At 46.3% G+C, this 14,474-nt stretch overlaps 1 protein-coding gene across 27 annotated transcripts in view; it reads right to left on the bottom strand.

Moving 5' to 3' along the window:
• Positions 1–13,095, bottom strand: part of FMNL3 (formin like 3) — a 63,578-nt gene extending 50,483 nt beyond the window's left edge. For 11 of the 27 annotated variants that reach the window (XM_078336725.1, XM_035256871.3, XM_035256872.3 and 8 more), the window contains exon 1: positions 12,542–12,929. In XM_078336725.1, the coding sequence (XP_078192851.1) occupies positions 12,542–12,667 (126 nt within the window). In that variant the 5' untranslated portion in view covers positions 12,668–12,929. Of the gene's footprint in view, positions 1–11,449; positions 11,656–12,541 lie in introns of those variants that run through there. The other 16 variants (XM_078336720.1, XM_078336721.1, XM_035256867.3 and 13 more) reach the window with 3 other exon arrangements.
• Positions 13,096–14,474: the final 1,379 nt, after the last annotated feature.

Genomic DNA, 14,474 nt, shown 5'->3' with positions numbered 1-14,474 from the left:
ATCAGTAGTGGGATCACGCCTGTGAATAGCCATTGCACTCCAGCTTGGGCAACATAGTGAGACCCCGTCTCTAAAAAAATAAAAAATAAAAATTTTTTAAAATTAAAAATAAAAGATTAAGCATCTCTCAGAAGTTGTTTTTCCAACAGTCCTTTTAGCATCAATAAAAAATCTAACCAAAAATATCTGCTTAAGGCCTCTCTAAGTAAGTGACATTTAAGCTGAGACCTTCCCTACTTAGTTAATCCCTCTGAGCCCTAGCTTCACATTGCCAGTGGAATACTGCCTCATAGAGTTGTTGTCAAGTTAAATGAGACAACACTAAGTATACAGCATACATCCAACAAATGTTAACTGTCTTTCCTTAACCTCTACAAGTTAAATCCAGGCATTCGGTGAGGACCAGACACTGAGCCATTCCTGAAAGGATGAGATGAGGGACTCTACCCAGAAAGGTACTGTCTTGAAAAAAATTTTTTTCATAAGGCCTCCAAAAGATGTGAATTTTCCTACAAAAATTCTGGTATGAAGTATCTAATCAGTCAAAAAGGCACAGGTCATTTTTTCTGTAAAGCAGAGGAGAGGATTTAAGCATTGCTAGAGAAACAAATGTTCCACTCATCACCAAGGCACACGCTGGGAAGCCCACAACCCAGATATTCCCTGAGGACCGCAGGCCTGCAGGAAAGAGTTGCTGCTTTAGGCAGGTAGTACATCCAAACACAGGATATTACCTAACCTTTGGCCATCACTGCAAGAGGCCACTGGGTTCCTGGGATTTTTCAAAGTATAGTTGTCTCTTGGTATCCGAAGGGGATTGCTTCCAGGACCTCTCTAGAATACCCAAATCCCCAGATGCTCAAGTCTCTGATATAAAATTGTGTAGTGACTGCATACAATCTACACACATCCTCCTATATACTTTAAATCACCTCTAAACTATTTATAATACCTAATACAATTAAGTGCTATGTAAATACAGTTTTCCCTCAGTATATGTTGGGAATTGGTTCCAGGATCAGACCAAATGGCTCCAAGCCTGGTCCTGGAACCAAAATCTAAGCATACTGAAATTCCACAGGCCCCGTAGAAACCATGTTTATGAAAAAGTCTGCACTCCTTATAGGGTTTTCAATTCTTACTACTCAATTCTCGTTTGATTGAAAAACCTGCCTGTAAGCACACCCACACAATTCAAGGCCTTGTTGTTTAAGGCTCACCTACAGCTGTTAGATTGTTTTGTTTACAGAATAATGACAAGAAAAAAAGTCTACAGGATCAGTACATACACAATATTTTCAACTACTTTCTCTCGGAAGTTGGTTGAATCCACAGATGCAGAACCCACAGATAAGGAGGGCCAGCTGTACAACCTATTATCTCCAGCTGGATGTTCCCAGTGGTTGAGGGCTAGTTCAAAGGGGTAGACCCCACCATAAAGGACGCTTAATCAGAGTTAAACTGTCCAAGGGCCTGAATATCTCCCTCTGAATGGGAATCACCCAAGTTTCAACAAGCTCTCTTTGTTGGAACCACCAACAGCTGCATTATTTTATCTGAACTAATAACCAGGGCTCCTTCTTACCAAGTATCAAAGTTATCAAGAGTACTAACTATATCAAGGAGTTCCTGCAGTAGAGTTTCCTCGCCCAGCTATCACTTCCCATTCCCCCCGGCTGGCAGCCAGGGCTTCCTTAGCAAATCCAAAAATAGGTTTTAAAACCTCCAAAGTACTACATGCATGCACACACACATCAGTGGGGGAGGGGGAGAAATAAGGACCACAGGTTTAACTGGATTTTCAAAGGCATCTGTTACCCACAAGATTCAGAACTACTGTTGAGAGATCTCTCTGTCATATTCCCAACTTATAAAAACTTTTACCCTGGCTTGGGTAACTGACAAGGGAGTGAGTGTGGTATGTACACCCCAAACTGCCTCTTGATGAGTTTTAGGGTAGAATCTACAGTACAGAAGGAATCAGGTATTGACAGGTAGAGGTAATAAAAAGAGCTCCACCTCTTTCCTAAAGGTGTGCTAATGGGAAAACCAAGAAAGCATGACATACCACGGCTCTGCCCTCCCTTTTACTCTTCTTGAAGCTTCATCCTCAACTGGGACATAGGACAAAGGAAGTACAGTTAAGTGGAAGGCAAATCTCAGCAGGAGAGCCAACCACATTTTGGGCAGGATCATTCTTCATTGTTTGAGACTGACCCATGGCCGGGTGCAGTGGCTCACGCCTGTAATCCCAGTACTCTAGGAGGCTGAGGCAGGTGGATCACACGGTCAAGAGATCGAGACCATCCTGGCCAACATGGTGAAACCTCGTCTCTACTAAAAAAAAAAAAATACAAAAATTAGCCGTGTGTTTGGCATGCGCCTATAGTCCCAGCTATTTGGGAGGTTGAGGTGGAAGAATCGCTTGAACCTGGGAGGAGGAGGTTGTAGTTAGCGGAGACTGCGCCACTGGGCTCCAGCCTGGTAAGACTCCGTCTCAAAAAAAAAAAAAAAGAGACTGACCCAAACACAGACGGATGTTTAACAGCCTTGCCCTTCAGGTAGTAAGCCTAGTCAGTATGATAATCAAAATATCCTCAAGTGCTTCCAAAAATGCTCTCCTGGGACAATACCTCCCTCAGTTGAAAGCTACTTTAACTTACGGAAAGAGAGGAGGTGAAATAGGTAATGTATACACAATAAATATTTATTTTTAGCACTTTTATAAATTACAAAGTATTTTCACAGTGTTCTCTCCTGTAAGCATCCTCAAAAATCTGTAGGGTAGGTATTATCCTCATATAAGTCATAAAGGATAAAATTGACTTAGAAAAGCTATAGGGTTTGCCTAAGGTCATGCAGCTGAAAAAAAAGCTATAAAGCTAGATCAGAACCTAAGTCTTCTGATTCCAAAACCAATGGTCTACTACTTCCTCCCAGAACAAAATTTCTTTTTACGATTTCATGGGAAACACTAGGAGGACCTATTGACTGGCTCCCTAGCTTCTGTGTAAAAAGAGCAGAAACTCTGGTCTAAGCTGCAGGTAGTTCTTAAAACCAAATATCCATCTCCTAAAGTACCCAACCACCAGGCTCATGCCAGCTTTCTTAGAGAGGCACTGAACAATTAAGAGGACTATAATATTCTACATTCTGAATTGGGAGAAAGAAAGTACATATCTTCCCTATTAGTGTATGTAAGAAACCCAGAAATCACCAGGCCCAACTCCAGCTTTGGCCATGACTCTGGGTGAGGCTGGGAAGGGGTAAAAGAGATGGAGGCAGAGGATGAAGATAACAATTAAGCCATCACTAATATAGAAGAGCCGATACCTGTCCTCTACTGACAAAATCTGCCATGTAAATAATTGTGCTAGCCCCTCGTGGTTCTGAACATTGTTGAGAACACCTTTCAAGGACCTCAAAGAACTTTATAAACTAAGAAAAGTATGCATAATAATAAACCTGAAGGAGGGGAGATACTGCTCCCCCACCCCCAAAAAAACCCGACCCAACACACAAACTTCAACCACAACTTTGTTGTGAGGTGATGGAAGACAAAAAGGGTAAGAGAACCTGGAAAGAGGATTCTAAAAGAGGAAAAGAGAAGTAGAGAGGAAAGTGGGAGGCAATGATAACAAGAGTATCTCCAGGACATAGAGGGAGTTTGACACTTCTGTACCTTTATTGGTGGACTGACTCACGCTCCCATGTGGAAGGAAAACAAGATACAAAGTCATAACTTTGCCCAGAGGGGCAAAAGAGACAGACTGGAAATGGGATTGCAGGAATTCTAGCTGCCTGTCTCAGTTATATTCTGAAATCCACTTCTCTTCATGAATGGCAGCTTTAAATCCCTGAAGTTCTCACCTGCTGCTATTCAGAAGTACCCAGCGAGAAGCAGGAGAAGGGGAGGCTGTGTGCTGACAGCACCCTTCCGGCTCCTCTATCTTCAAATAAAAAGGTCTTCCCCCTTCTTTAAAGTAATTTCTGAACTGGGATGAACCCCCAGCCTTTCTTTGGTACTGCTACAGCTCAGCTCAGACATGGGAGAAATGTCCCCCCAGAATGGAAGTGGCTGGTCTGGCAGACCAGATGACAGGCTGACTTCAGGCAGCCAGCAGGGCTGTCCTATGGGCTTACTACAGTCACTCCTAGAGCACATACTTTGGTGTTGACCACAGAACCAGGACCCCAGCTGTGACCAGCCTTCCCAAGCAACCTCCGGGGCAGGGGAGGATCTGTGGTCTCATTTCCTCTCCACTTTGGCTTCTTTTTTCACTTCACTGAAGATTAGTTATTTCCACCAAGACCAGTTCCTGTTCTCACAAGCTGTAGCAGTTGTTTCCCCACAGACAGAATTAGGAAGCACTAGTGTGGCTGCCACCTGGACTGCCCCAGCTGCAGAACACAGACCCAGTAAGTTCTGAGAAAGGGCTTTTTCATCCCAGGTAAAGTAGCAGGAAGAAAATAAGGGGGAGGAAGCAATTCCAAGAACTCCACAGTGGATACACTGGTGTCCAATTTATTATTTTAACCATATGTAATAGTTATATATATGCTTTCATATGTGAAAAATATTGTATAATAAAAAAGTGTAGGAAATTTATACATTTATTACATAGACATATGTATATAATAAATCCCCAAAAGAGATCAAAGGACGCAAATAAAAGATGGCCAAAACACCTACAATGAAATGTTCAGAGAAATGCAAAGTAAAACAAGATACCATGTCTAATTAATCAAACTGGCAAAGGCTTTAAAACGTTAATCCACTCAGTAGTGGTTAGCTTACAGAAAAAAGGAGAGACATATATACTATGAGTGTAAAAGGTAACTGATAAAACTTTTTTTAGAAGATATATATCTTAAAGGCCTTTAAAAAGCATATACCCTTTGGCCCAATAATTCTACTTCTAGCAATTTATCCTAAGGAAATAATCAGAGATGGACACACATATTTATGCACAGGATGTTCAACACAATGTTATTTTTAAAAGCAAAAAAAGATTTTAAAAGAGCAAGATAGGCCAGGCGCAGTTAGCTCATGCCTATAATCCCAGAACATTGGGAGGCCGAGGTGGGTGGATCACCTGAGGTCAAGAGTTCAAGACCAGCCTGGCCAACATGGCAAAACTGCATCTCTACTAAAAATACAAAAATTAGCCAGGCATGAAGGTGCATGCCTGTAATCCCAGCCACTCAGGAGGCTGAGGCAGGAGAACTGCTCAAACCTGTGAGGAAGAGGTTACAGTGAGCCGAGATGGCACCACTGCACTCCAGCCCGGGCGATAGAATAAGACTCCATCTTAAAAAAAAAAAAAAAAAGCAAGGTAAGGCAGTGATAAAATATTACAGAGTACCCAGGCAGTAATGAAATCATGATACTGGGCCAGGCACCATGGCTCACGCCTGTAATCCCAGCACTTTGGGAAGCCAAGGCAGTGGATCATCTAAGATAAGGAGTTTGAGACCAGCCTGGCTAACATGGTGAAACCCCATCTCTACTGAAAATAGAAAAAATTAGCCAGGAGTGGTATTGGGTGCCTGTAATCCCAGCTATTTGGGAGGCTGAGGCAGGAAAACTACTTGAACCTGGTAGGTAGAGGTTGCAGTGAGCTGAGATTCCACCACTGCACTCCAGCCTGGGCAACAGTGAGACTCTGTCTCAAAAAAAAAAAAAAAAAAAAAAAAAAAGAAATCATGATACTGAAGAATATATAAGCAAATGAGAAAATGCTTATAATAGTAAATGAAAAATCAGTTTACAAAACAACATACACAGTATGATCCCAATTGTTAAAAAACATATATATATACACATACATCAAAGTGTTAAGTAGATGGTGAAACTACAGGTTTTATTAATTATCTTCTTTATACTTTTCGGTAAGTTCCAAATTTACCTAACAAACGTATTATTTTCATAATCAGGAGAAAAGAAGCTATTCTAAATCCTCTTTCCTCCCTTTAAAGACACTTGTATACATTATTCCTTCTTTAAAAACCATTTGGAAATAAAAATGGTTTTTATCCTATAATCTAGCAAGTTCGATTTTGAGTTTCTATTCTAAGGAAAACTCTAAATATCGAAAAGACTTTGTACACCAAGATGTTCATCACAGCATTGTTTATGATGGCAAACAGAAGCAAAAAGTCTTAATGTCTCAGAAAAGATGTATGAGTAAGCAAACAAAGGCATATTCACTTGAAGGACCATCACATAAGGATTTAAATGTTTACAGGCCAGGCTCGTTAGCTCTAGCCTGTAATCCCAGCTCTTTGGGAGGCAGAGGTAGGCAGATCACTTGAGACCAGGAGTCAAGACCAGCCTGGCCCACATGGTGAAACTCTGTCTCTACTAAAAATACAAAAATTAGCCAGGTGTGGTGGCACGCACCTGTAATCCCAGCTACTTGGGAAGCTGAGGCAGGAGATTCGCTTGAACCCAGGAGACAGAGGTTGCAGAGATTGCACCACTGCCCTCTAGTCTGGATGACAGAGTAAGCCTGTCTCAACAAAAAAAAAATTACAATTAGCCGGGCGCGGTGGCTCAAGCCTGTAATCCCAGCACTTTGGGAGGCTGAGGCGGGTGGATCACGGGTGGTCAAGAGATCGAGACCATCCTGGTCAACATGGTGAAACCTCATCTCTACTAAAAATACAAAAAATTAGCTGGGCATGGTGGCGCATGCCTGTAATCCCAGCTACTCAGGAGGCTGAGGCAGGAGAATTGCCTGAACCCAGGAGGCGGAGGTTGCGGTGAGCCGAGATCGCGCCATTGCAATCCAGCCTGGGTAACAAGAGCGAAACTCCGTTTCAAAAAAAAAATTACAATTACTAGCCTGGGAAAACTAACAAAATAACAAAACCAAAGAAAAAAAAACTGGATAAAAAACCATATATACATACATGGTGGCTCATGCCTATAATCCCAATACTTTGGGTGACTGAGGTGGGAGAATCACTTTAGCCTAGGAGTTTGAAACCAATGTGAGCAACAAAGCGAGACCCCTATCTCTACAAAAAAATGAAAAAATTAGCCAGGCGTGGCGCATGCCTGAGGTCTAGCTACTCAGGAGACTGAGGTAGGAGGATCACTAAAGCCTGGGAATTCAAGGCTGCAGTGAGGTACAGTGAGCCATGATCATGCCACTGCACTCCATCATGGGTGACTTAAATAAGTAAACCAAATATCAAAACATTGTATAAGGCCAGGCGCGGTGGCTCAAGCCTGTAATCCCAGCACTTTGGGAGGCAGAGGCGGGTGGATCACGAGGTCAAGAGATTGAGACCACCCTGGTCAACATGGTGAAACCCCATCTCTACTAAAAATACAAAAAATTAGCTGGGCATGGTGGCATGTGCCTGTAATCCCAGCTACTCGGGAGGCTGAGGCAGGAGAATTGCCTGAACCCAGGAGGCGGAGGTTGCAGTGAGCCGAGATCGCACCATTGCACTCCAGCCTGGGTAACAAGAGCGAAACTCCGTCTCAAAAACAAAACAACAACAAAAACAAAAAAAACATTGTATAAAACTCTATGCAGAGGAAGAAAAAGGTTTTAAAACACATCAGCTGCATTTGGTAAAGGAACTAGAGAAAATATTTGCATTTGGTAAAAAACTAGAAAAAATATGGATGTTTTCCTTTAACCTAAATCTTTAATACTTTCTTCTTTCTGAATTGCCTCATATACTTTCTTTAGAGAATAAAGAATTAATTTAAGAGGAAAAAAAAAGCTGAATCTCCCTCTGGGCAATGAAAACATTCCCAAATAACAGAGTCCACTCCATCAGTCCCTTCCCTACACACAGGCTTCCCCCAGACTAAGGCAGGGTCATATCAGAAGGTCAAGGGAACAAGACTCCCCTCTGTGGCCTAGGGTCTTCTCTATGGGGTCCCAGAACAAGAAGAAGGCTCCTCTGACCAGCTGCTGTCAAAGGCCCTTTCCCTACCCCCTCCCAAGAACTCTTCCAGCCTGAACTAATTCACCACAATCCCGAGGGCTGGGAAAAAAATTTCCACCATGGTGATTTGGAACCTGATATTTAGTCAAAGTTTTTCCCAACCCCTTTCTGTGTCAAAGGAGGCCCCTCAAAGCTTCTTAGACAACTAGCACTCAGGCCAGCTCAGCTCCCACATCAATGCTACACTTACAGAAAAACCTCCAAGTTGTCAGTCATCACCAGGGAAATGTGAGAGAAGGAACTGCAGCAGGGATAGCCCCTGTCACGCAACCCTACCCTCAAGCCCTGAAAGCCTCCTCCTGGGGGATATGCAGGGCTTTTTCTGGCATTGGATCTTTTATACTTCATTTCAAGTCTGTAGTAAATCAACGAAGAAAAATATCAGGGTGCAATCACAACAAAGACAGAGAGCTATCCTTTTAAAGACCTTAGAGCCATCTGCCTCTCCTCTCCAGAGAAAGTCCAATACTAGCTTCTGAGCAACTGAGTTTGGGTAGCAAACTAGTGTGGACCAAAACACAGACTGAGACTGTATCAGACCAGAGATTGGCTCTCATTCTGGTATTCATAAAGAGGAGTTCCATTAGGCCGGGCGCGGTGGCTCACACCTGTAATCCCAGCACTTTGGGAGGCTGAGGCGGGTGGATCACGGGTGGTCAAGAGATCGAGACCATCCTGGTCAACATGGTGAAACCTCATCTCTACTAAAAATACAAAAAATTAGCTGGGCATGGTGGCGCGTGCCTGTAATCCCAGCTACTCAGGAGGCTGAGGCAGGAGAATTGCCTGAACCCAGGAGGCGGAGGTTGCGGTGAGCCGAGATCGCGCCATTGCACTCCAGCCTGGGTACCAAGAGCAAAACTCCGTCTCAAAAAAAAAAGAGGAGTTCCATTAATTGCCCCAATCCAAACTTCTCAATACTCAACAGAATGGGTACTGCTTCTCAGATAAGGGGTAAGGAAGGAGGCCAAGAAGCAATGCAACACAGCAGCCCCACAACCTTTATCACATCAAGGCATATCTAGAAAATAATACTGTTTGTACAGTACATGGATTAGAAGCTGATCCCATCCAGAGGGTACTGACTGGGAACTTTACCTGCCCCTAGGAAAAAGTGGAACCAGTATCCCAGCACACTTGTAACCCATCTGCAGCATACCAGTAGGAAAGCCCTGAATTAAGGCATTGGGCTGGGTTAGGATTCTTGGAATCAATGAATCTTCTCATAGCCCTCATCTCAGGCTCTTCAACTTTGGCTGACAGGCTATGGGTCAGATCATGTGTCTGGAACAGAAAGCTGGGAGCCTGTGGTCTTGACTCAGCGCTGATACAACTTTCCCAACGAGGATACTCTTCAGGGAGTTTTCCACAGATACACTGGAGCTGAGGAAGCCCTCCAGCTAACAGAAGCAGCCATATTCTGAGACTGGGTATGTACAACAGGGTAATTGGTTTTACCAGATTTCTAAACTTTAAAACCCATTTTTGGGAACACAAGTGATCTCAGATGTGACTCACTGCTGAGAGATACAAACTTAAATCTACCATTTACTAAACATATAGTAGATGCCGGACTTTGCTAAGTATTTGACTTCGAATTTCATGAAATTCACACAACAACCTCCTGTGGCAAATGCTAGTATTATCCCCATATATAAGAGGAGACTGGGACTCAGATTAAGTAGCTTGCTTGAGGTCAAACACTCTTCTAACTGAAGACTGTGGATGAAACAGTATTTGAACCCACTCTAACTTGAAAGTCCATATGCTAACTAGGACACCACTATGTCACCTCAACAAACCTCCCAAATAGCTTTTTCAAAAACCAAACCAATTAGAATGAAGCTGATGATCTGGGAAAGAAAAGGGTGAAAAAGGAACAGCTTATCTGACTGTTTCATGCCATCAATAAAAAGAAGCTAATCTGGCCAGGCACGGTGGCTCATGCCTGTAATCCTAGCACCTGAGGCCAGGAGTTCAAGACCAGCCTGGGCAACATGGCGAAACCCCATCTCTATTAAAAATACAAAAATTAGCCAGGCATGGTGGCATACACCTGTGATCCCAGCTACTTGGATGGCTGAAGCAGGAGAACTGCTTGAACCCAGGAGGCAGGGGTTGCAGTGAGCGGAGATCATGCCACTGCACTCCAGCCTGGGCAACAGAGCAAGACTCCATCTCAAAAAAAGAAAGGAAAAAAAAGAAATTAAAGAAAGAAAGAGAAAATCTAGTCTATATTGAGTACTTACTGGGTGCCAAACACCTTATATACAGGGGCTCACCTAATTCTCACAATCCTACCAGAACAGGAATTATCACCACCATTTTACAGATGAGGAAGAAGTCCTAGGCTCAGAAGTCCTAGGCTCAGAGAAGTTAACATACTTGCTAAGCCAGAGTCCTTGTTTTTTTCTACTACACTATGCTTCTCCTGACTGTTCAGGAAATACACCTGAGCCTGTACCTGGGTTGAACATCTAACTCACAGTCATGTTCTCAAAACATGGTATAAAGGGTACCTTTCAGAACAGTGGGCACACAGGAAACTTAAGAGCCCCCAGAGAAGAACTCAAATTTCCAAGAAGGGATGATTTCCCTGTGTTGCAAAACTGAGGTGAAATCCCCTCATCTCCTGAGACAACTAACTAGCCCCGGCCTGCCCTGTTCCAACCCTTCATCAGCAGCAGCAGCTCAGGCACACAGAAACAAGACCAAAACAAAAGACACGAGGAAACAAATCAAAATTTTACACAGAAAGGAAGGCATGCAAGTGGGTGGTCCAGTCCCCCGTTTGACCTGGGTTCTCCCAGTGTTCTGGTGTCCTGGTTAATTAGGACACCACATGCATTTTGTGAATATTAAGTCATTAGTTTGCTAACTAAACAAACTGGCCAACCAAGGGTCAATGAGAACATGACGGACCCTGGTTCTGAGCTCTCACAAAAAATGGCCCGGCAGCTCCTATCTAAGGCAGCCTCCCATCTAATTCACCTCACCCCATCCCTTTCTCCCCAATTACTGTAGCTAACTCCTGTCAACTTGCTGGGGGTTTTCACAACCCCACCAGAGTGCAGATCCCCTCCCACTCTTTTCCCCAACAGTTGGGCTCTTGTTCTCAAGGGCGCTAAGTCCCAGTCTCTCCTCCTCAGCCTGTGAGATGGTCACAGCACATTAGTAATCACTGACTCACCCGATCCCCCTGAGGAGGCTGGGGGAAATGCAGAGGGCCACAGGATGTGTAGCCCACATCCCTTCGGCCCTTCGCAGAGCTAGCAGGCAGAGAGGTGCCAGAGACACCACTTCCCCTTGGAACACTGTTGACCCTCTCTGAGCCAGCTCTGGTGCCAGTGGGCTGATGTCAGGCTCTCTACCATCAGAGAAGCCAAGATCTCTAGACAGCTCCACTGTTGCCAACAGATCTAATCTCCTTATTCCAAGGCAGATGAAATCCAATAAGGCTGCTAAATCCACAACTTACCCCTCTTCTTGGGCAGAGGCAAAGGCAGAGTCGACCCTTCAGGCCATACCAAATATAACGTCAGAATTATTACTGCTTCTTAGATAATTCTTTGGGGAACTGAGAATTATTTCCCCGAGTTTCTCAAAGATTAACCCCCCGGTTTACCAATGTTTTCGCTCTACAAAACATTTTCAGCTCCAACATACTCTCTTCCCAGTGATACTAGCTCAGAACCTCTCGCTTCACAGAGCCACTGACATCAACGTTCGATTCCCACGCCACAGAAGAATCCCAAAGTCAGCTGTAAAAACCCATTTATGCAGACCATTTTGAAACCTACAGAAAGACTAAAAAGCACGGGCTAAAGAACACAAACCAGTCACTAAGGCTTAACATGAAAAGGGGGGGAGGAGGCGGGATGGTTTGTGTATTGTTTCACTTGGAAAAATACCCCGGTGAAATGGTTCATCCACATGTTTAGCCTTTTAGGCAAATCCACTATAACTTAGCAGGATGCCTGCAGGCCGTTCTGAAAATAAGCAGAATGGCATCACTCCTTATTCCACCCGCTTCAGGAGCTGCCATCCCCTCCCCATCTCCCTCTCCCCAAACATCTGGTCTGGGCTGGGAGTGGGACCCACTCCCTGGGAAGCCTCCATGTTCGCAGGAGAGGTGGGGTCCCCCCACTAAAAGAAGCCTGCTGAGGATCAGGCTGGCCGCGCTTCTGAATACCCACCACCCCGCGAGAGGGTCTGGGCTAAGAACGCTAGGGACTGGGAGTCTGGCGAGGAATAGGGGAGACGGGAAAAGGGCCGCAGAAGTGGGAAGAAGGAGGCGGCAAAAGCCTGGTTCCCCGGACGGTCCCGGGCTGGGGAGATCTCCTCCTCCTAAGCGCCCAGGGGTGGAGGCGTCGGTCCCGAGATCCCCGACGGGGCTGTCCCGGCCGGCCAGCGGCTGCTCAGAGGTTCCTGGGAAGACACTGGAGGCCAGGATCCGTCTGGGACCCCGACTGAAGGGGTGGGCGGGACGGGGGCCCAGCACAAAGTCCCAGCCGGGGCGTCGGGACCTGAGGGGCGGTAGGCGGGGGAAGGGGCTGGGCTCAATTCTCACCAGCACCAGGGCGAACCTTTCCTCCAGCTCACAGGGCTCAGGCATCGGCATCTTGCCGGGCGGCAGCAGCAGCGGGACAGAGGGCGGCTCTCCCGGGCTCCCCTCGGCGCTCTCCAGGTTGCCCATCGCGGCGGGGCCCCCTCAGGGGCCTCAGTACCCCACCCCCACGCCCCGGAGCCTTGGGCTTCGCTGCTCCGACCAGGCTCCTCCTTCAGCGCCGGATCCCCGAGTCCCGATTCCTCGGCCCCGTCGGGGGCGCCGGGGGCTCCCTGGAGTCCCGCTGGCGGCAGCGCGCGGCGAGGGCGGAGGCAGCGCGGCGGAGAGCCGCACTGAAGCGAAGGGACAGAGGCGGCCGGCTCTCGCTTACACTCGCCGCCTCGCCTAGCTCGGCGCACCGCCCGGGAGCTGCCCCTCCCCGCCCCCCGCACTCTTTCCCTTCCCCCCCACCTCGCTTCCTCCCACCCACTCCAAGCTGCAACCCGGGCTTCCCCCGCGAGCGCCGACTGCAGCCCGCGCACCGCGCGCCCCATTCATGCAGGCCCCACCTCCCGCCCAGAGGCCTCCTGGGCTGCCCGGCCCGCCCCGCCTGCCCCCGATTGACGACCGCGCCTGCCAATCACAGCTCCTGCCGCCCTTGACGGCCTCGTGCTGGGCGCCGAGCGCACCCTGGCGGCCCCAGCGGGCATCGAATCACCGCGGTTTCCAGAGGTCGTGAGGCGCTGGCCTGGACACCCCGGGAATGGATCTTGCCCTTTTTCACAAAGAATTCATGATGTCTACAATAAGTAAAATATTATACAAGGCATGGCGTACAAAACTAACTACTAGAGAAGTAGAAACAAGCAGGATACTCAGAAGAGGGAGAGACAGTGTCTGTTAAGAGTGGGGGTAAGGGAGATCATTTGAACCGGGCATTGAGGGATGAGGAAGCCCTTACCCGACAGAGCTAGGGGAAAAGGCATTTTGGAGGAGAGAAGCGTAAACATGGTCAGAGACTCATCTGGCTGCGTGTGACAATGTAGAGGCAGAAGAACGCTGTTCTGGGCTCAGTTGGCGGGTGAGTCGTTGATGATGCGGTGGACATCTGTTGTCTAGTCGCCATCTTCTTCTAGTGATAGTATCCCATTTTCTTTTAGGAAACCTCCTCTCTTCTGTTCTCAGTCTAAATGGAGCTGAACTTTATCCCGGGCTCCAAAGGACCCCATGACCCAGGCGCAGTCAGTCACAACATTTTCCTCCTCTACCCTTAGACACTGTTTTGGGGATTGCCACCTGACCCAAGCCCAGACTATATGATATATCCAGGGCTTTCTCTGGAACAATTAGGAAAGAGGCACCCTCTCTGCATTTATGCTGCAAAATTGTTAGAACGTAAACCTGCAGCCGCTGGTGGCCTTCTTATCATCACCTGTAACACATCAAGCCTGCTTGAGAATGAAGCCAATGCAGAAGAGAGAAAAGCTACAAGACAGTACAAAATTCTAATGACACTCCAAGAACCTGGATCTAACCATACCTGAAGGTATCACCTAGATTTTTCATTCATTTATTCAATAAACATTTATTTTAAAAAGCTTATTCTTCCTAGCACTTTGGGAGGCCAAGGTGGGTGGATCACCTGAGGTTGGGAGTGCAAGACCAGCCTGACCAACATAGAGAAACCCCATCTCTACTAAAAATACAAAATTAGCCTGGCATGGTGGTGCATGCCTGTAATTCCAGCTACTCAGGAGGCTGAGGCAGGAGAATTGCATGAGGCAGGAGAATCGCTTGAACCCAGGTGGTGGAGGTTGCCATGAGCCGAGATCTCACCATTGCACTCCAGCCTGGGCAACAAGAGCAAGACTCTATCTTAAAAAAAAAAAAAGAGGAAAAAAAAAAAAAAGCTTATTCTATGTCAGATACTATTCTGGGCATTGAAGATACATCTCTG

The sequence above is a fragment of the Callithrix jacchus genome, chromosome 9, assembly GCF_049354715.1.
Source record: "Callithrix jacchus isolate 240 chromosome 9, calJac240_pri, whole genome shotgun sequence".
NCBI lineage: Eukaryota > Metazoa > Chordata > Mammalia > Primates > Cebidae > Callithrix > Callithrix jacchus.
This window is presented reverse-complemented; position numbering and strand designations above follow the sequence as displayed.